This window comes from Podarcis gaigeae, assembly GCF_964106915.1.
Source record: "Podarcis gaigeae genome assembly, chromosome: 5".
NCBI classification, from domain to species: domain Eukaryota; kingdom Metazoa; phylum Chordata; class Lepidosauria; order Squamata; family Lacertidae; genus Podarcis; species Podarcis gaigeae.
The window spans coordinates 377997-400138 of record NC_139681.1 but is presented as its reverse complement, the minus strand read 5'-3'; the positions used below and the strand labels follow the sequence as shown (position 1 = coordinate 400138).

Sequence of the window (22142 nt, the reverse complement as noted above, 5' to 3'; positions counted from 1 at the left end):
CATGGCGAAGGGGCTTGAATAACTCAGAGAAGCTATGAACTATGCCGAGCAGGGCACCCAAGATAGACAGGTCATAGTGGAGAGTTTTGACCAAACGTGATGCATCTGGAGGAGGAACTGGCAAGCCACTCCAGTATCCCTGCCAAGAAACCTCCATGGACAAAGACAACAGGCATATAAAAGTTATGACGCTGGAAGATGAGCCCCTCAGGTCGGAAGGCGTCCAACATGCTACTGAGGAAGAGCGGAGGACAAGTACAAGTAGATTCAGAGCTGATGAAGCAGCTGGCCCAAAGCCGAAAGGACGCTCAGTTGCGGATATGCCTGGAAGCAAAAGGAAAGTCCAGTGCTGTAAAGAAAAATATTGCATAGGAACCTGGAATGTAAGAACCATGAACCTGGGTAAGTTGGATGTGGTCAAAAATGAGATGGCAAGAATAAATATTGACATCCTGGGCATCAGTTAACTAAAATGGATGGGAATGGGCAAATTCAGTTTGGAGGACCATCATATCTACTACTGTGGGCAAGAAACCCGTAAAGAAAATGGAGTGGCCCTCATGGTCAACAAAAGAGTGGCGAAAGCTGTACTGGGATGCGATCTCAAAAATGATAGAATGATCTTGGTACGAATCCAAGGCAGACCGTTTAACATCAGAGTAATCCAAGTTTATGCACCAACTACTGGTGCTGAAGAAACTGAAATTGACCAGTTCTATGAAGACTTACAACATCTTATAGAAATGACACCAAAGAAGGATGTTCTTCTCATTATAGGGGATTGGAATGCTAAAGTAGGGAGTCAAGAGATAAAAGGAACAACTAGCAAGTTTGGCCTTGGAGATCAAAACGAAGCAGGGCAAAAGCTAATAGAATTCTAATAGAATTCTGTCAAGAGAACAAGCTGGTCATCACAAACACTCTTTTCCAACAACACAAAAGACATATGGACATCACCAGATGGGCAGCATCGAAATCAGATTGATTATATTCTCTGCAGCCAAAGATGGAGAAGCTCTATACAGTCAGTAAAGACAAGGCCTGGAGCTGACTGTGGCTCAGATCATCAGCTTCTTATAGCAAAATTCAAGCTTAAACTGAAGAAAGTAGGAAAAACCACTGGGCCGGTAAGATACAATCTAAATCAAATCCCTTATGAATCCACAGTGGAAGTGAGGAACAGGTTTAAGGATTTAGATTTGGTGGACAGAGTACCTGAAGAACTATGGATGGAGGCTTGCAACATTATACAGGAGGCAGCAATGAAAACCATCCCAATGAAAAGGAAATGCAAGAAAGCAAAGTGGCTGTCCAACGAGGCCTTACAAAGGAGAGAAGGCAAGCAAAATGCGAGGGAGATAGTGAAAGATACAGGAAATTGAATTCAGATTTCCAAAAAAAAGCAAGGAGAGACAAGAAGGTCTTCTTAAATGAGCAATGCAAAGAAATACAGTGGTGTCCCGCAAGACGAACGCCTCACAAGACCAAAAACCCGCTAGACGAAAGGGTTTTCCGTTTTGGAGGCGCTTCGCAAAACGAATTCCCCTATGGGGTTGCTTCGCAAGACGAAAAAATCTTGCATCCCCCCGCGGGTTTCCCCCCCCGCTTTTTCCGCCCTTTTTTTAAGCCGCTAAGCCGCTTATCAGCTGTTCCGCTGATAAGCCGCTTAACAGCTGATCGCTGGAAGCCGCTTGACAGCTGTAGCCCTAATCTGCTAAGCTGTCAATGGGCTTGCTTCGCAAGACGAAAAAGCCGCTAGACGAAGAGAATCGTGGAATGAATTCTTTTCGTCTAGCGAGGCACCACTGTAGAGGAAAATAACAGAATGGGAAGAACCAGAGATCTGTTCAAGAAAATTGGAGATATGAAAGGAATATAAATTGATCGATTATGCAGTACTTGCAAAGATGACAGCAAGGTTAAGGGTCCAAGATGACAGAAGGATATGGGTAGAGTGGGGACTTTTTGACAATTATTTAAAAAGATACAACAAATAAATTTCCAAGTAGGGTTAGAAATATGAGCAGCAGTTTAAAACAGTGTGGTAAATGTATAGAATGATTTGGGTGGCACTAAAAGGATATGCAGCAAAAAATGAATAACTAAGTAACCATGGAGGGGTGGAGGTGAAAGTCTTTTGATATGAGATTAACAAAAGAAACTGAAAAATGTGTATATTAAGTCTGTGGGCTCAAAAAAGACTTTGGGGGTGAGGACAAGTGTTTGAAACTTTACAGGGAAATAAACATAAGGTCTTGTGTTTTCCCAAAAGGGACGTGCTTTTCATCATGTTGACTGTCTTGCTGAGATCAAACCATAGCCTTTAACTTTTAAGTGACAAAAGGAAAGCAAGAACAGAAAATGATGTACAGTGAAGTGGGTGATATAAGTAAACAAACACTGCTCCTTTTCCCTTGTGGAATACCCAAGAGCCCATATAGAGTCCTTTTGTAGAGTCCTATCGGTAAATAACAGAAAAATAACAGACCAACCAGAGAATATTGAGAAGCAAAGCAGCTATTAAGCCTGATCTTTATTGACTGTTGCCACAGGGTGCTCTACCACACACATGAGAGAGGAGGAGGACCCCAAACAATGGCGCGCAAGGCCTTATATATCCATTTTGAAATTCCCTGCCCTGGAGCTCCAGACCACTCCTCCATACATACATCACAGAAGGGATGTAGCCCAAGACCACCCTCCACAAATATCATACCTACATCACAGAAAAGACAACAGAAATTTGAAAGTTGTTGTTTTTCCTGGTAGTCTGGCCATTCCTTTGAGATGGCAATTACCTAATTCCTGAGACAATGGGAAGGTTTTTTCACCTCCTCCCTCCTTCATAACTGGATGGCTGAGGGTGCTTTGTGAGTAACAGAGTTGTGACTGGAGCAGCAGCTGGGAAAAGCATGATATACCATGATATAGATCAGCCTCAACATTTCACAAACAGTAGACAGTGAAGTAAAGAGTGCTTGGAGGAGGCAAGGCAGCTCTGGGTAAATGGTTTGTTAATTGTTTTCTAGAAGCGTACCAGGTTCCTTACTGTCAACTTCAGTAATGGTAAGCAAGCATCCTTGTTAGATTATGCAATACCCCATTGTTGGTCTTCTATTGATAGAAGAGAAGGTACAGCAACTTGTGGCCTACCTTTCCACACTTTGAGCTGCTGGGCAAGATGTGGAATTTCTAGGCAGAGTGGACTGTGCTGAAATAGCAATACAGGTGGGTTGCCCCTACAGAGGAGGAGGATTGCCCATTGCAGGTTGATCTGAAAGTGGAGGATACTGACATCAGTACCTTGTTGTGGTCAGATCACTTCCTGTTGAAATTTCAGCTTTCAGCGCCTTTTCGCCTCTGCAGAGGCAGGAGACCTGTAAGGTTGGTCTGCCTCGGAGGCTGATGGATTCAATGGGTTTCCTGATAGTTCTGGTGGATTTTCTGGCTGATTTAACTGACACTCCTGTCAAAGCCCTGGGCCAACCTCTGGAACATCAGAATGGCTTGGGCAGTTGACATGATTGCCCCTGAGCACCCTCTCCCACTTCATGAAGCCCATTTAGCTCTCTAGTATACTCCAGAGCTTAGGGCAAGGAAACAAGCTGGGAGATGGTTTGAATGCAAGTAAATTCCAGTTGAATGCAATTGAACACGGGGGGGGGGGGGGGCTCATCATCAAGCCTCCCTAGTGGCAGTGAAGGCAGTGCCTCCAGTGTATTTTTATTGTGCTGTCTAGCAGAGCTTTTCTGTCTGGCCCAAAGGAGGTTACAGAACCAATGATAGTTCACTGTGACTTGTTTGCAAAGCATTTTGAGGATAAAATTTCTTGTATCTGCTGGGACATTGACTACACAGATGAATCTTGAGAGGTGTCCAGAGCACTGTCTACTCCTGTTATATTGGATGAGTTTCAGTTAGTAAGGCTCAAGGATGTGCTTGGATCAGTCAGGGTCACCACTTGCCCCCCCCCCCTTGGCTGATAAAAACTAGCAGGGAGGGGACAGCTGGCTGGGCTTGGGAAACGATTCACACCTCCTGGCAAGAGAGGGTGCTCCCTGCCTGGTTGAAGGAGGCAGTGGCAAAACCCTCCCTGAATTTGGAAAAACCTAGTACCGTAATTTTGAGCCAGTTTCCCTTCTTGGGCAAAGTTCTTGAGTGGGTGGATGCAGATCAGATCCATTGCTCTTGGAGGAAACTGATTTTCTAGATCCATTGGGGTTTAGGCCTGGTTTTAGTGCAAAGACTGCTTTGGTCGCTCTGTAGGATTACCTCTCTCAGGAAAGAGACATGGGAAATATGTCCCTGTGAATTTTCCTCAACCTTTTGGCAGCTTTCCATGCCGTTGACCATGGTATCCTTCTGGGGCAGCTGCCCCAGTTGAGGGTAGGTGCACTGGCGGAGGAAGTCGGGTGTGGGTGTGCAGTGCTCACCAGGTGTCAGCCATGAGGGCCACATCGCCACCCCACGTCCCCCTCGTTGTGCAGGCGGTGAGCCACTATGGACAATGCTGCCACGGGTGGCTAGCGGCTCCCTCCCGTGCAGCAGGTGGCTAGGGAAGCTCGCCACACGGGTGGCAAGCAGCGCCCCCCCACTCACTGCGTGGGCGGCAGGCAGCTAGGGGCATTCTCTGTGTGGGCGGCTATTCCCACTCCCACAGCCTGCTGGTAGATGTCACTGTCTTGCAGTGGTTCCAGTCCTACTTGGATGGTAGTTTCCAGAAGATGTTTAAAGAGTTGAAGGAAGAATGGTCCAAACAGTTTCAAAACTGGTCTGAGCAATGTTCACAAAGCAGAGTGTGCATTCCAGCAGAGAATGTACCATTTTGGCCCAAATATAAGCCACAGCTGCAAATAAGCCTCACTTTTAAAATTCGGGGGGGGGGGATTAAAAAGACAATAACCAAATATAAGCCACTCACTTAAAATTGGGTTACAGGGTGAAAGTTATCAAGGCAAATCGCTATTCAATTGCTAAAGTTCTGGAGGCACTCACACCCGTAAATGGCAAATGAACAGTCCCAAGCTCACAAATTGGCAATAAAACATTTTTTGTTCCATTTCACCATATGTCTGTTTCAGCAGTAATATCATAAAATCCCATTTTTGCAAGGTCATTAATTTAAGCCACACTTTAACTTTTCACGGTCGGAATTTGGAAAAAAATAGTGAGGCCAATATGGTACAAAGGTTGCTCGAGCTGTTCTCATATCACAGCCTCTGCATCACACACAAATTATTCTCTATCAGGGCAAAATACAGAGTGTCCAAGTGACATCCAATGTCAGGTCACTGACACCAGCTGGACTTGATTGTTAGCAGGGGCAGGACTGGGTCTGAGACTCTTCTTTCTTGCCTCACCTACACAAATGGCATCACTGCACATTCAGTTCTCTGCACTCCAAGAGATTTGTGATGCAGTAAGCTCCCATAGCTTATTGCTTCTGGACACACCTTAGTGAGAAACATGTTTGTCTAGATTTCTAAAACTTAACACTGTTATTAACCAGGGAGTTCAGCACATGCTTAAACGCATTGCTGGTTTTTAATCTGATTTTAATCTGTTGTTTTATTCTGTTGCTAATTATATACTATTTTAGATTTTAGGCTTACACGTTGCTATGGTTTTGTTTTACTGCCTCCTTTGTGGTGTAAACTACCCAGAAAACTAATGTTGTTGGCTGGTATTTGAATAGAAACAAAATAATTCTTTCTGATCAAAAGCAGTGAAACTTCAAAGTTTCTCATTAATTTCTGATTATGTATTTTATGAGAGGGAAGCTTTATTGGAGAAAATAAGTGATGCATCTTGGACATACTTTATCCCATTTATGTTAAACTTTCCAGAGCACGTATTCAAATCCAAACACAGTTCCAAGGGGGTAAGTATCATTGTACCTCCATCCTTTAGGAGACAACTCCTGTTTCCTGTTCTCTAACCAGTTATTAACTGTCCGCTCTCCCTTAAAACAAAGCATTCCAGTTTGCATTCTGCAGTATACTTGGAATCCTGTGTTGCTGTCATCTGTAAGTACTGACTTTGTGATTATTCTCAGAGTAACTTTTCCAAAAACCATAGTTAAGATGACCAGAATATGTATAGAAAGGAGGATTTCAGTCTCCAACCCTAGGTTTACTGTAAGAAGTAGTTCAGATGTTTTTGCCTGAGAACAGAACCTTGGGTTGTATATAGAAATATGTATAGAATATGTATAGAAAGGAGGATTTCAATCTCCAGCCCTAGGTTTACTGTAAGAAGTAGTTCAGATGTTTTTGCCTGAGAACAGAATCTTGGGTTGCACATGAATCCCTGGTGTCACCCTAATAGAACTTGATCTGAAGGTGAATTTCTAGATTCCTTACACTATTATGAACATCTCAGTGCTCAATCCCTTCCCTCAGTGCAACCCAGTGGAAGCTACAACTAGGAAAAGAACAAATAGCAGTAGTTAATTTACAGTGAAAATTTAGATCTTACAGGACAGGAACAAAAACTGAGAAATGAAGAAATCTGGTCATGGATTGGCTGCAGATACATCAGATTAATGAATTGTTTAAGATTGACAGGAAAAAATGGCTTTGCAGAACAAAAGTCTCAGATACCTATCAGATACAAATATAAAAGTATTGTCCTGTAAGTAATTAAGGAATATTGGGAAATTATATATAATGAATTAGAAAAGATACTTTAAAAAGCTTTTACCAAAACACCTGATATTTTCCTCTTGGGGATGGTAACAATGGAGGTGTCCCCCCCCCCCCCAAAGAGGTTATCACTATATGCCACTGCTGCAGCTAGAACCTTATTGGCACAAAGGTGGAGAACTGTCAGGCAGCAGAGGAACCAACCCTCACAACCGGTTGCCAGGAACGGATAAAACAAGGAAAAGTCCTTACCATCTGCTTTTTATTCAATATATTCAGAGAGAGGCTTGGAATGCAGCCTCTTAGAATAATGGCATTCTTCCAATTGACTCTTTACCCCTTTTTCACTCACATCCTCATTCGTCATCCACATCACCTCCTCTGTGGGTACTGACAAGCGCCCTCTGTCCTTGAGACTCCCCTGTGTGAGTGCCTAAGGGCCCCGATCCTGCCACTTACCACCTGGCCCAGGACGGGGCCTGACAGGCCTCATAAGGACTGCTGTTGCTGCCCAGGAGGACTCCCCTGCATGAGTGCCTAAGGGCCCCACTCCTGTCACTCACCACCTAGCCCAGGGTGGGGCCTGACAGGCCTCATAAGGATAGTTGCTGCTACTGCTGCTGCTGTCCAGGAGGACTCGGAGGGGTGCAGAGTTCTTTTTAAAATGTTTTAAAAATTTCTTTTTCCCTTTTGAATTTTTTTGTGGGGGTGGGGATGGGATGGATGTTTGGTTGGGCTTGGGAATTTGTTTGATTTTGATGTATTTGTAATTTTTACAGTTTTTTGTTTGTATTGTTTGTTGTTATTTTTTTAAAGGTTTTATTTTGTTCTTAAGGGGAGGGGTCAGGGCTGCCGGGGAGTGGGTCCCAGCCAACAAAATGGCTGGGGCATGTTCCACGGGGGGGGGGGGATGCACTGGGACAACGGATCTCAGTGATCACGGGTAGGAGGGGAGTTACGCTAAGACCAGACCATGTAATTACAGAGGAGGCAGGTTTAGTCGTTGTTTGAGGACTATCCCTGCCTCCGGGTCTGCTCCTGATCGGACGGATACTAGAATCAGCAAGGGAAATAGTGCCACTGTATTCTGCTCTGGTCAGACCTCACCTGGAGTACTGTGTCCAGTTCTGGGCACCACAGTTCAAGAAGGACACTGACAAACTGGAACGTGTCCAGAGGAGGGCAACCAAAATGGTCAAAGGCCTGGAAACGATGCCTTATGAGGAACGGCTAAGGGAGCTGGGCATGTTTAGCCTGGAGAAGAGGAGGTTAAGGGGTGATATGATAGCCATGTTCAAATATATAAAAGGATGTCACATAGAGGAGGGAGAAAGGTTGTTTTCTTCTGCTCCAGAGAAGCGGACACAGAGCAATGGTTCCAAACTACAAGAAAGAAGATTCCACCTAAACATTAGGAAGAACTTCCTGACAGTAAGAGCTGTTCGACAGTGGAATTTGCTGCCAAGGAGTGTGGTGGAGTCTTTAAGCAGAGGCTTGACAACCATATGTCAGGCTCTGATGGTGTTTCCTGCTTGGCAGGGGGTTGGACTCGATGGCCCTTGTGGTCTCTTCCAACTCTATGATTCTATGATTCTATGACTTGATCATGGATGGAGGACTTGACGTGGCATGTGTAACAGAGACTTGGTTGGATGAAGCAGATGGGCCTGTCCTTTCCACTGCTTTTCCACCAGGTTTCTCTTATGCACAGCAACCCAGGCCTTGTGGGCGGGGAGGGGGGGTTGCAGTGATTTTTAGAAAGTCATTAATCTGCACCAGGCATCCTATTGGGAAGACCCAGTTCTCTGAGTGCACGTTCTGGAAGTTGGGCAATAGGGGCAGTACAGGATTCCTTTTGGTGTACTGACCTCCCCGCTGCATCAAGGATTACCTGTCCAAGCTGCTTCAGGTCGTGGCAGATGTTCTCTTGGAGACACCTAGTTTGGTTGTCCTAGGGGATTTTAACATCCATGCTGCTACAACCTTACAAGGGGCTGCTCAGGACTCAGGAAAGCATGGCCTTCATGGGGCTGTCCCTGAATAAGTTTGGCTCAACCCATAGCCGTGGACATGCCTTGGACCTGGTGTTTACCTCTATGGATGTTGGTGATCTGACACTAAGTAAAAGCGAAACGAAAGAAGTGCCATGGTCAGATCAGTTCCTGGTGCAACTGGACTTCTCCGCGACCCTTCCCCTCTGCAGGGAGGTGGGACCGATTCGGATGGTCCGCCCCCGCCACTTAATGGATCCAAAGCACAATTCAAAGTGTTGGTGCTGACCTTTAAAGCCCTAAATGGCCTCGGTCCAGTACACCTGAAGGAGTGTCTCCACCTCCATCGTTCTGCCTGGACACTGAGGTCCAGCGCCAAGGGCCTTTTGGTGGTTCCCTTGCTGCGAGAAGCCAAGTTACAGGGAACCAGGCAGAGGGCTTTCTCGGTAGTGGTGCCCACCCTGTGGAACACCCTCCCACCAGATGTCAAAGAGAAAAATAACTACCAAACTTTTAGAAGACATCTAAAGGCAGCCCTGTTTAGGGAAGCTTTTAATGTTTAATAGGTTATTGTGTTTTAGAGTTTTGTTGGAAGCCACCCAGAGTGGCTGGGGTATAAATAAATTATTAGTATTATTATTATTATTATTATTATTATTTGCTCCCCTACTTTCGAGGCTCGCCAGGTTCTGGGAGATGGTAGGTCTGGAATGCTTTCTAGTCATAATGTGTCAGCCAGCTGCTCTGGCCCTGCCTCCTCCTCCTCCTCATCTCCCATTATTTCCCAACTTTCCCCCTCATCTTTCTCTGAGCTGTGACCCTCCCTCAAACTCCTGTTATAATTATTCTCTGGAAGGGTCAGGCTGGGGAGGTGGTCTCCACTATTCCTCCTCTGCCCAATCCCTGACAAGAACAAGTCTAGTACCCACCAAAGAATGGCAGTGTAAAATGTTTGAATACAGTGGTACCTCAGGTTACATACGCTTCGGGTTACAGACTCCACTAACCCAGAAATAGTACCTCGGGTTAAGAACTTTGCTTCAGGATGAGAACAGAAATCGTGCAGCGGCGATGCGGCAGCGGCACAGTGGCAGCAGGAGGTCCCATTAGCTAAAGTGGTGCTTCAGGTTAAGAACAGTTTCAAGTTAAGAACAGACCTCCAGAACAAATTAAGTTCTTAACCTGAGATACGACTGTATGCTGAACTGGCTGATCTGACAAACAGTTAAATATGCTCTCCGTTTCTGTTTTTGAAAATGCAAATAATTTTTATTTTTTAAAACAAAAACACCATTCCCTCAGCAAAACACAAATGTAGGAATGGGGCACGCCCAAATGGGTTGCCAAATAATGTGAAAGTTCAGCTTCTTCAGGTTGTAGAGAGAGGTCACATAACAGCAAGATCCTGCTTCACAGAAACCAGCTCTGGTACCAAGACAACAGAGTCTAGGGGTGATGGGAAATGAATATTGTGACGTACACAAGTTTTGTAAGACAGAGAGACAGAACAGAAGGTTTGCTTCTCTTTAAAGTAGTCTTGGGCAGCAACCAGTAAGGCCCATTTTTCAACCTAAAAATTTCTAAAGCCATTTATACCTACATTGCTTCATTCAATGTGTATCTAAGTTAATGCAGCATGACTGAGCAGGTGTTATTAATTCTTGCTTAACTCTGTTGCTCTGTTGTAATACTAATGAAAGGAGTGGGAAGTCTGAGTGTGCTTGCCTCTCCGTGTAGCTGGTTACCCAAGACTGTGATCTCTTACTAATGGGAATGCTCTCCTGTGCAAGGGCTAGGAGTTTGTTAGCAGAGGGTTTTGAAAATAATGGAGCACAGAGGGGAAAATGTAAGAAATGAGGATATTTCCAGGTACTATAATTATGTCTTGTACCAAGGGTAGAATAAATTGTACCCCTTCTCCTTGTGCCCTCCATCTTTCCCAGTATCAGGGTCTTTTCCAGGGAGTCTTCTCTTCTCATGAGGTGGCCAAAGTATTGGAGTCTCAGCTTCAGGATCTGTCCTTCCAGTGACAGATTTTAGTAAATTCGTTCTCTACATTTCTAAGCTGTTTCATTTTGCAGTTTCACAGATCATTGTTAATCTAATTACTAATGTTAAAGTTTCCCAGCAGGAGAATGAACGCTATTTTTTCAGGGGATTGGGGTTTTTGGAGCAATACTTGGTTTTGCTTCCAGGTAAAGGGATGTTGGTCAGAAATACAGGACTATGATCAGAAATACACAAGTCATCAATTATAACTAATATAAGGGTGGGGATAAGGTAATCTGAAATTAAAATACTATTTGTTATAAAGGTAAAAGGTAAAGGTACCCCTGCCCGTACGGGCCAGTAATGACCGACTCTAGGGTTGTGCGCTCATCTCACTTAAGAGGCCGGGAGCCAGAGCTGTCCGCAGACACTTCCGGGTCACGTGGCCAGCGTGACGAAGCTGCTCTGGCGAGCCGGCACCAGCGCAGCACACAGAAACGCCGTTTACCTTCCTGCTATAAAGCGGTACCTATTTATGTACTTGCACTTTGACGTGCTTTCGAACTGCTAGGTGGGCAGGAGCTGGGACTGAAAGACAGGAGCTCACCCCACTGCGGGGATTCGAACCGCTGACCATACGATTGGCAAGTCCTAGGCACTGAGGTTTTACCCACAGCGCCACCCACGTCCCTCTACTATTTGTTATATAATATATTATATCTGTTTGGGGGGGGAGGTATACTGTCATTCATTAGGATGCTGGAATCTCTAGGAATCAAACTTTGTTTATCAATTAATTGAGAATATGCTGAATTAGAATAAACTGATTTGTTGGATTCATGCTTTTTTTTATCCAATTGCTTATTAAAAGTAATATTAACCCCCCTCTTACATTAAATACCCCTCTTGAAAAATTATTAACTGAAGCAGTAAATCAGATTTTAAAAGTTATCTGGACATAATTTGGGGCATAAATAGATCCCATCATATACTTCTTATTATACACAGCAGCAAAGAATGTTCAGCAGTTTTTCCTTTCATTGGTTTCTTGCAGTCTTATAATTTTTGTACCTTTTTGAATTTTAAGCTAGAACCCACTCTGTTAATGCTTCGTGACAGAATATTGAGGTTAAACATGAGCTTGATAAAATAGCATTCAAAACATATATTAATATACTTGGAAGATATTAGAAACATGGCATATCTCCTAACATAACAATATATGTTGTTCTTACATTTGTAACTGCAGTGGCTTTTTAATCAAATAACAGGAAAGGTATTATTTACCTAGTCTGTATATAGACATTTGTTGGCTCTTCATTTTTGTATATTTTCTCATATATATATATATATATATATATATATATATATATATGAATAAAACCATATGTAATGTTTGTTTATAAAAAGCACAAGACAATCCTTTGGAGTCAGATAAAAATTAATTGAAGGGAACCCAGCACAATATCATTGAACAGCATGATGCTATATAGATGCTGCAGTTGAGATAGGTAGAGTTTATAATCTGTTTCTTTATTTACACTTCAAGAAGGTTTGGCTTTGAATGGGGAAATACGTGAGTAAACGAGTGCTCTATAGGATCATTAAAGACCACTGTGGGTTAAACCACATAGCCTAGGACTTGCCGATCAGAAGATCAGCAGTTTGAATCCCTGCGATGGGGTGAGCTCCTGTTGCTTGGTCCCTGCTCCTGCCAACGTAGCAGTTTGAATGCATGTCAAAGTGCAAGTAGATAAACAGATACCGCTCTGGCGGGAAGGTGAACAGCGTTTCTGTGCGCTGCTCTGGTTCGCCAGAAGCGGCCTCGTCATGCTGGCCATATGACCCAGAAGCTGTTACGCCAGGTCCCTCGGCCAATAAAGCGAGATGAGCGCCGCAACCCCAGAGTCGGACACAACTGGACCTAATGGTCAGGGGTCCCTTTACCTTTACTTTATACCATTGCTATGTAACTGAATCTCTTCACAATAATCCTTCATACAATTTATTTAAAATTGGGACAATTGTCAAAGATACTTAATTTCTGAAAACTGAGTTACAATGCAGTACTATGGAAGTTTACCCTGAAGTTACCTACTGTGTTCATTGGGGTTTACTTCTATTTAAGTGTATAGGATTGCAGAAATGTGAAGCAAGAACTTTGCAGGTGAAGTAATTAGGGTTAATTTGGCATTTTGATTATAATCACAGAACAGAACAAGGCCAGGAAATGTTTTGTAACAACTACAAAGGAAACATGCAGCATTCCTTTGTGTTACAATGCCTTTGGAACTGAAATGCATTGGCCTGAATCACATTTAAGGGGTGGAAGGATTTGTCAGTTAAAGTTTATTGTTTCTCATTTTTCCAATCTTAAATTTAGTTCTCCATTTTGTAGCAATTTGGTGTTGTTGTTTTTACTCCTCATGAAGCCTGAGATTTAAATGCATCCTCGAATTTCTTGCCCATCCCTAACTGATACTTTCTCTCCATTGGATTGCATACTCAACTGGGATTTAGCAACTTCCCAGTAGTCAAGTGCGTTACCAAGTGTAGGAGGGTGAAATTAGAACTGTACAATTATGAAACCTATCCCTATAAATTATAGTTGGGCTATGGTGAATTATGCAAAAGCTGCTTACATCATTTGCCAGGACCATTCCATAGGTTGATCCTGATGACAGAGACAATGATGCAGGCTTTGGGAGATTATTAAGAGATTAAAAGAAACTTCAGCAATTACCACCCAACTTGATCCAGAGGAAGTGGCACGGCAGTTCCTTAGAGCCTGGGCATGTACGCAAGACACGATACTACAAGCTTACAAATAGCCACTTACCTCTGGTGAGTAAAGAATGCTTCCAGGTGAGCAGGCTGGGGAGTTTTTTTCTAAAATGGATGGGAATGGGTCGTCCCCGTCCCCCCGCCCAAGGTATGGACAGTTGAGCTACTAAAGATATTTGTGGGCTTGTAAATTTTGTGGACTTATTTGTAGGCCTGGAGTCCTTCAGCTGAGAGGCTGTTGGATTTGGTTGGGGAGTCTGGGTTAAAATCCCTGTTTAGCCATGGGCAATCTTTGGTAAATCATTTTCTCTTGTCTGACATCCCTCACAGAATTGAAGTGACAGAAGGACCACAGTATAAATAATAGTGAACCTGAGCTATATGTTCATTCAGACCTATGCCTATGCAAAACTTGCTGGAGGCAGACCTTGTTTTGCATCTGCCTCCCCCCCCCCCCCCCAGATAAATGCACAATGCAAAAGAGGTCAAGCTCCCTGTGACTTTGATAGTTACATAGAAGAGGGAACTTCTGGAAGGTATAGTTTGTCATGGAAACTGCAGCTGTTGAAACATCCTCTTTCCTCTTTAAAAGGGCAGAAGCCTGTCCTCTTTTGCACCTGATCATCCAAGAAAAAGAGATATTGATGGAACATGCTGTCTGCATGCCACAGTGACCATATCCCAGGATATGGCTTTGACTGGCCAGCTAAACCATATGAGGGTAGCTGTTGGGTCTCAAACCCTCAGTTGGGTCTCAAACCCTGAGTTAGGGCCTTCCCCTGCATGTGAGGACAGGCTCTGGCAGATTAAGTGAACAAGACCAATAGTGAGTCCAACAATCAAGAAGGTGGTTTCTACACATACAGTAGAGTGAAGTGAGGGGCAGATGGGTCTCATCCACCCAGGAAGGTAGCCCATCTAACAGAAGGAAAACTCTGATCCTAAATTCCCACTGCCTTGCAGGACATATCGAAAGAAAGGTTAAGGAGTAAAGCCTATACAAATCCAGAGTGCAGTCCCTAAGACGGTTGGGTGGCACTTTGTACGCCACCTTTCAGCAACTGCTGCAGCCAAGCTGGTGCCAAATGTATTGCTCTGCTTTCCTATGGACCACATCATCGAGACCGAGAGGGTGGTCTTGTTGTCTGGGCAGCCCAGGCTAGTATCCTGGAGAGTATCCAGCACTTTGGTGCTGCTAACACAGTGATTTCACTTCACCTCCAGAGGTGCACTCCATTGTCTCTCAGGTCAAACAGATGTCAACAGGAACAACAATGGTAGTAAACGTATTTGATTTTTTAAAAAATGAAATTGAAGTATAATTATATTTTATAAATAAAAATAAACAATCACACATGATTTGAATTGGCACTTCATCCATGGAACGACTGTGGGTCATTTCATATGTGTCATTTGTCTTGCACAGAGAACTAGTGCATATAACCATCAGAGTCACAAAATAAACTTTTTCCTGAACTTTGGGGGTGGGGAGGGGAGGATAGAGTGGTGTTTTGAATATTCCCTTCCAAGAAACTCCATGCACACAGAAAACTAGCATGCTATGATTATGTTTCAGCTTAGCCGTCTACCTCATAAGCCGTTTTTCAATGTGCAGGGTAGTGGTATTCTTTGTGGGGCAATGTTCAAATATTGCATCTATGAAAAACTTTTTGTATTGATTCTGCTGATTATGTGAACTGAGCCACAGCCTTAGACTCCTGTGTCTGCTGCACTTCATCCAAAATCATGCATGTTCTTGTTTTCTGCAGAGATATATGTACAGATGGGGGGGGCACTGGTTTAAGAGCACATTAAAAGGGGGAAATCTGACTTTTCAGAAATAAGTTTATATTTTGTGTTTTTCTTCATTTTCATTACAAAAGCATACAGCATTTTTTAAAAATATGGATATTAAAAAATATATTTGTAATTTATTACCCACAGTCAGTACTTTATTTCTGGGGAGATGCAAGGGTACACATACTCCTAAATATTTTGTGAATAAGTTTGGCCTCATTGAGGGGCAGTATTTCAATATGAGTAGGAAAATGAGAGTACCCCTAAACATTTTTTTAGGAAAAAAAGCACTGCCAACAGTGAAATATAAGTTTAGACAGGTTCACTCTAAAATGGGCACAATAAAACCCAATATTCCCCCTACACACCTGCAGCACATGATTGCTTGGGGAATTCAGTGCTGCAGTCCTCCTTTCTAGAATTTAGGTTAAGATTACCTTGGCCTTCAAAGTTGCACACAAGGTTAAATGATTATACCTTTAGACTTTCTCCATAATCCAAAATCCCTAGTTTAATTTGAGAAAAAATCATTGTGGGGAAAATAAGTGTGTGCTCCTAGAAGCCTGTATATTAATCCCCAATGTACAGTGATCACAGGGCAAATAGATTTTGCAGTTTACTGGTACAGTAATGATAAAAAAGATTATCTTTAGATACAATGTGATATAAAGAAGCTCAGTACAGAATGCAGCATTCTCTGAGATTTGCCACTGAATACAGAGATCAGATTTCTTCAATAAAATGTTCATAGGATCATATAATTGTCGAGTTGAAAGGGACCTGAAGGACCATCTAGTGCAAAATGATTATGAATGAATGTCTCTGAAGTTTATTTAGTTATTTCAAACACTGATTGACCAATTTCCTGCCAGGCAAATAGTAATAGAATTCTAGGGTTGAAAGCGGTCCTGAGGGTCATCTAGTTCAACCCCCTGCAATGCATCCATGACAGAGGGCCATCCAACCTCTGCTTTAAAACCTCCAATGAAGGATCATTTTTAAGCAGAGCTTGGATGACCATCAATAAACTTGGCATGCTACACAGGGGCGGAGCTTCATGCTCCGGCACCGGGGGTGGAGAAGAGGCAGGAGCAGGGGCAGGGCTGGCGTGCGTCCTGGGGGTGGGGCACACTGCCTGCAGGGGCGTGGCGCCCAGCGTGGGCTCGGGGGCAGCCGCGATGGCACTCTACTGGGATCGCGCTGCCGGGGGCGGTGCACTCCCCCCGCTCTCTTCCTCCACCAGTGATGCTACAATAAATCAAAAGCCATACATAAAATCTACAATATATTTCAGAAAATTGTTTGTCCATTATGCAGTTGGACAACAATTTTATATAAAAACTGCCTTCACCTCCTCCTCATTTTTGATATTATCTTAACTTTGTTATTTAGTAATTCTTTTTCAAATTTAGAGGGCTCAGTGGCAAAGCCATTTTTTAAATCTTGCTTAAAAAAAAAGTCTCTTGGAGTTGATATTCTAGCCATCCTGAGAGCTGATCTTTTATTTCCTCATAGCTTCTAAGATTTATTTGGTTACCGTCATCTATCAACAAGGAATTATATGTCAGCCAGCTTCCTTTCATATTTTTCTTCTTAGATGGGCTCAAGACATGGGAAACGCTCTGGAAAGCAAACATGAAATTTACGGCATGTTACACCATTAAAGAAAACATGCTAAAGATGCAATACAAATGGTATCTCACTCTATCAAAGCTTTCAATGGTGTACAACAATATATTGAATAGCTTGACACCAAACCCTACATATATTAAGTAAAATAGAAAATTGTCACCCGACCCCGACCCCACCGCCACCCATCTTTCCTCCCCTCCACCCCTTTCCCCCTTTTCTTCCTAATGTCTCAACAAATGAAACTGATTTGTAAAAATGTTACATGGAAAAAAATATGAGAGAGAGACATTACACATACTTCGGTAAATCAAGAAAATCTTTAATAAAAAATACATTTTTAAAAAATATCAAATAACTGTTAGTGGTGCGGTGAAAGTAAAGGAGATATGTACCACATGTGGTGGACATGCAGAAAGATCAGAGAGTTTTGGAATCTTATTTATGATGAGCTGAAAAAGATCTTATGTTAACATTATTAAAAAAGCCAGAGGCCTTCCTACTGGGTATTTTAGGTTCCAAATTCCCCCCCAAAAAACTCAAAAGAATTAAGAGAAATCTTCCTATATGCCACGGCTGCAGTCTGAACACTGGTTGCAATGAATTGGAAAGGAGGAAAAGTTCCAACTTTATCAGATTGGCAAGGCAAATTACAGAAATATGCAGAAATGGCGCAATTGACCAATAGACTAAGAGGCAACACAATACAATTATTTATTAAAAAATGGGATATGTATAAGAAATATAATAGTGTATACAGAAATATAATAGTGGTATAATATTTATGGCAGCATTTGAATGACCCTTGTTTAAAGTAATTGTTAAGAAATAAGGTAATGAATACAAACTGTTGTAAGAAGGTATTAGAAAATACAGAAAGAGTAAGGTAATAATATTAAGTACATTCAACACTAGAAAGAAAGTTTGCATTGGGAAATGATAGGAAGTGTATTTTATGTTAGTAAAAAGATTGGAAAAAAGAGACTATAAATTTAAATGAAGTTTAATTTTTCTGAATTCAAAGAATAATATTAGTACATGGTTGTTTTCATTTTTGACGAATTAAGAGTGTGTATATTATGTATATTATTTATGTTATTTATAAATTTCAATAAAGTCATGTAACTTTACAAAATATATATAAAAGCCACATAAAAAATTGAAATTACAGATCACCAGTTAACTGTTACAGAAAACACCTTTTTTAATTGTTTGCATAGGTCTGGTATCATAGAAAAGTTTTCAGCAATTATTAAAAAATTAATACGGAAGGCATTAACTATTGGAAGAGCATTCCACAGGTGTCAGTTTCATGTTGTTGACAAACCAGTTTCACCAGCTCAGCACTCCTACAGGTGACCTCAGTGATCAAACTAGGATATAAGTGTTCAAAAGATCAGTCCAATGACCCATCTAGTCCAGCTTCCTGTTCTCACAGTGGCCACGCAGATGCCCATTGTGGGAAACCCACAAACAGGACTCAAGCACAAGAGCCCTCTCCCCTCCTGAGGCTTCCAGCAACTGGTATATTTAGAAACATGACCACCTCTGACTGTGGAGACAGGGTATAGCCTAGCTCCATGAATTCATCCAGTCCTCTTCTGAAGCCATCACGTCAGGTGGTTCCAAAGGTGCCCTGGACCAAAGTTTGTAAATTCATACAAGGATCTTGAGCAGTCAGGTTGTCTTTGCACTGCAATTTTCTTCTTCTTAAGAGACTAGATCTTGATGGTGTGCAGTGATTTATTAGGCATTTGAGCTTATCCTGCATCTCTGTTGACATAACTTCAGCTGTTACCTTTCCAGTCATTTTAGCTACATTTTAAAATCAATCTTACAATTTTTATGTGTGTGTGTGTGTGTGTGTGTGTGTATGCTGTTCCATTTATACAATCATATTTTTTCAATTTTGTGTCTTCCTTGCCCCATTTTTTTAACACTGGAATTTAAAAATCATTTTAGTGCAACTGATTTTTCAAAATTGTTTTTTTTTCTAAAGGTAAAATGTATAATCAAATGGTGTGCTCGGATGAATGGACCTTTCTCTGCCCACACAGGTCGGCCATGCAAACTAGTGCGAGTGGAAGGTACAAAATACCTTGCCATTCTTTTTTTTTATAATAATTTTTATTAAGGTTTTCCAAATTAAAACAAATCAAAACAAATTAAATCCAATCTATAAACTTTTTGCCAATAACTAGGACTTCCCCTCCCCACCCCCTCTTGTGTTCCAAATCTTCCAAATAAGCAATTAAATTCAACAAGTTCTTATCCCCAAATTACACTCATCATCAATAACCCAATTTATCCAAATTCCCATCCCCTGAGATCGATCTATACCCTTCCACGAGTTTCCCCCTTTCAAACATAGTACAGATGGCAATAAGATAAATATGAATAGTAATTTTACAGCCTTTGGATTCCAATTTTCCCTCCCCTCTTTCCCCTTTGCGTTTCACCTATCCCTCCACTTCTAATGTCTTCCTGGAGTTCCCACATTACACTATATCCCTCAGGTTCTTTGCCAGTCTTTGATTACGGATGTCCAATCGTAGAAGGAGTCTATCAAAAAAGGGCCCATTTCTTCTATCCAGGTTTTTATATCCAGGAGTAAAAACTCCAAATTTGTATCCATAAGCTTGTCAAACCTGAATATCCCAAATGTTCCCCCAGTTCTGTCCAGTTCTTGTTATTTCCTTGTTCTTGTCAATCATTCTCCTCCTTTTTATTTCTCTGTTCTCCCACAGAAATGTTCTTTTTCCAAAAGTTTCTAGTGTCTCTGCAGAGGCTTGTTATTCATGAAGCAAAGCATTGCATCATGTTCCTTTCATTTTCCAACAAATAGTTCCATTGTTTCCTGTAGTGTGTAGACCTCTGTAGACAAAATAATGTTCCATTCCTGCAGTTTCCCAGGAGATTAAAAGTTCCATTCAACTGTTCAAGTTTCCTGTGAAAAACACATGCAATATCCCTCGGCTCCTCTAGATGGATTGCAGTAGCAAAGTTTCCTTCCAGAATCACATCCACCAGACCAAGTAGCTTGTTGACCGATATCTAAAACAGTTTATATTCAATTTAAAGCAAATATAACCGGCAAAGTCCTCATAACAAAATCTCTATTTTAATCTTCCTTTTTGACAGCTCTTTGACAGCTGTCAAAACCTCCATCGCTTTTCTCCAGGCAGTTTCACGAATCGCTCCAGGGATTCCGGGGGAGGATTGCTTTTTTTAAAATAATTTCACTTTTCTCCTCCAGCTCAATCTTATAATTTTCCCTCGCGAAGTTGCTGATTCGGCAAGATAAGGTTACACTCGATCTTAGTTGTCCAGTCCTTTGTTTTGGCTCTTCTACAATTTAGGGGTGGGCTGACTTCCTTTTTTCCGCCTCCCCCGTTCGCTCCGAATTTTAAAAATTTATCCCCTTTTTTTTAGTCCATATTCCAATTACTCACGGGTTCTTCTTTAGAGCCGAATTTTCAATAGAAGAAGTCAGCGCTCTCCGCCGGATGGCATGCGGCTGCGCTCGGCAGGGATAGCAGAGAACTCAAAGCACCACGCTTCTCCCCGGCACCCGATCCGTAGCCTTTAAAAAGGCTCCTTCACGAGTCGGGAGAGCGCTAACGGTGCCAGCCGAGTCTCTATGTCCACGGCCTCCTCTGGCCATGGTTTTTAAGGGTCCCCGCATCGCCGGTGCGGTAGGACCCAGCCCCTGCCAAGCCGGCTCCCTCCGGAGCTCGGAGGGAGTCCGCCATTCGGCGATGGCGCCGACCCGGAAGTCATCCAAAATACCTTGCCATTCTAAGGGAATGGCAGACTTCCAGACTTCCTTTTCTGCCACTTTTCTAGGCACTTCAAAGCACCATGTAAGAACACTTTTTATTTTTTGGCCCAGCACTTTCCCCACAAAAATCCACTCTTTACTCTTCAATCAGAACAAATGCAATTCATGGATTGCCATTTCCTCTGATTCAGCAATAAAGAGTGGGTTTTTGCGGGGAAAGTGCCAATACCTGCCAAAAAATGCTTGGACATGGTGCTTTGAAGTGCTGACCTGTGCCTAGAAAGTGTGGGACAATAGATAAGTGTGGATGAGCCCTAAGGGCTGGGAGCGAACCGAAGTGAAGACTGCTACCCTCTGGTCCGCTCCCGTGCCCCGCAGGAACTTTCACCATGCCCTGCAGCCAGGCCAGGGATTTACCAGTGGCATTGCTTCCAGGGGTGTTGGAGCAGGACAGGCTGAATCCACCCCCCCACCCCTGACCTTGTGGGTGGGAGGATGAGTGATTAACCTTCATGGCTCCTGTGTCGAGCTCTGTACTATATTGTTTTAGAAAGAGAAATCCTTTGTTTTAGTCTTGTTTTAAATGTATTTGGGTTTGGGAGTTTTTCTCTCTGTTTTTAATCATTTTAAATGTAAATTGCCTTGAGATAGTGGTTTAGATAGTGGTTCTCTGTAGTTGATCTTCATTTCTTAAAACCAGCCTGCTCTTCTGTTAATATAGAATTTTCTTCTTCGCAGTCCTCTAATTTTAGCAGAAGGTACGGCCTAAACCAGTGATGGCCAAACTTCACCCTCCAGCTGTTTTAGGACTACAGTTCCCATCATCCCTGACCACTGGTCCTGTTAGCTAGGGATGATGGGAGTTGTAGTCCCAAAAACAGCTGGAGTGCCAAGTTTGGCCATCAGTGGCCTAAACAGTGCCAATACTACTCCGAACCATGATCCAGAATTTTCAGACATCTAACACATTGCATTATTCCATGTTTCTGCTAGATACCTCCACAAAGAAGCTGGAAACTGAAAGCAACATGTCATCAATTGCATCCTACTACAATGGAAAGTCAGTACTTGTTACTGGAGCCACAGGTTTTATGGGCAAAGTGCTAGTGGAAAAGCTGTTGTATTGCAGCCCTGATGTGAAAAGTATTTATATTCTTGTGAGACCCAAGTCTGGACAATCAACGCAAGAGAGAGTGCAGGATATGGTGAAGTGTAAGGTAAGACATTTAACTTTATATGGGAATCTATGGCAGCAGTCTCTTGTGCCTCGGCACCTCAGGGTTGCCATACCCCTATTTCCCATATAATCTACATCATTTCACCATAGATATGTTGGCCATTAGTCACTGAAATCCCCAATAGGAGTCTTGCTTTAATAATGCCCCGTGGTCAGATACTAGACCACGGGGTCAGATACTAGACCACATACGCATGGAAAGCCAAAGTCTGTAAAGGCAGTAGGTAGTGAGGGAGCTGGATTGAATCTCCATTGCCCTCTGCTCATCTCATTTTAGCACCTTGCATGCA

The 22142-nt window shown here is 42.6% G+C and overlaps 1 protein-coding gene across 8 annotated transcripts in view; it reads left to right on the top strand.

Annotated features, from left to right (window-relative positions):
- The window catches only part of FAR2 (fatty acyl-CoA reductase 2), a 123941-nt gene that overhangs the window by 55943 nt on the left and 45856 nt on the right, over window positions 1–22142 (top strand). For 4 of the 8 annotated variants that reach the window (XM_083738819.1, XM_083738817.1, XM_083738818.1 and 1 more), the window contains exons 1-2: window positions 10487–10504; window positions 21609–21832. In XM_083738819.1, coding sequence (XP_083594945.1) covers window positions 10489–10504; window positions 21609–21832 — 240 coding nt within the window. In that variant the 5' untranslated portion in view covers window positions 10487–10488. Of the gene's footprint in view, window positions 1–5964; window positions 6027–10486; window positions 10505–13267; window positions 13490–21608; window positions 21833–22142 lie in introns of those variants that run through there. The other 4 variants (XM_083738815.1, XM_083738813.1, XM_083738814.1 and 1 more) reach the window with 4 other exon arrangements.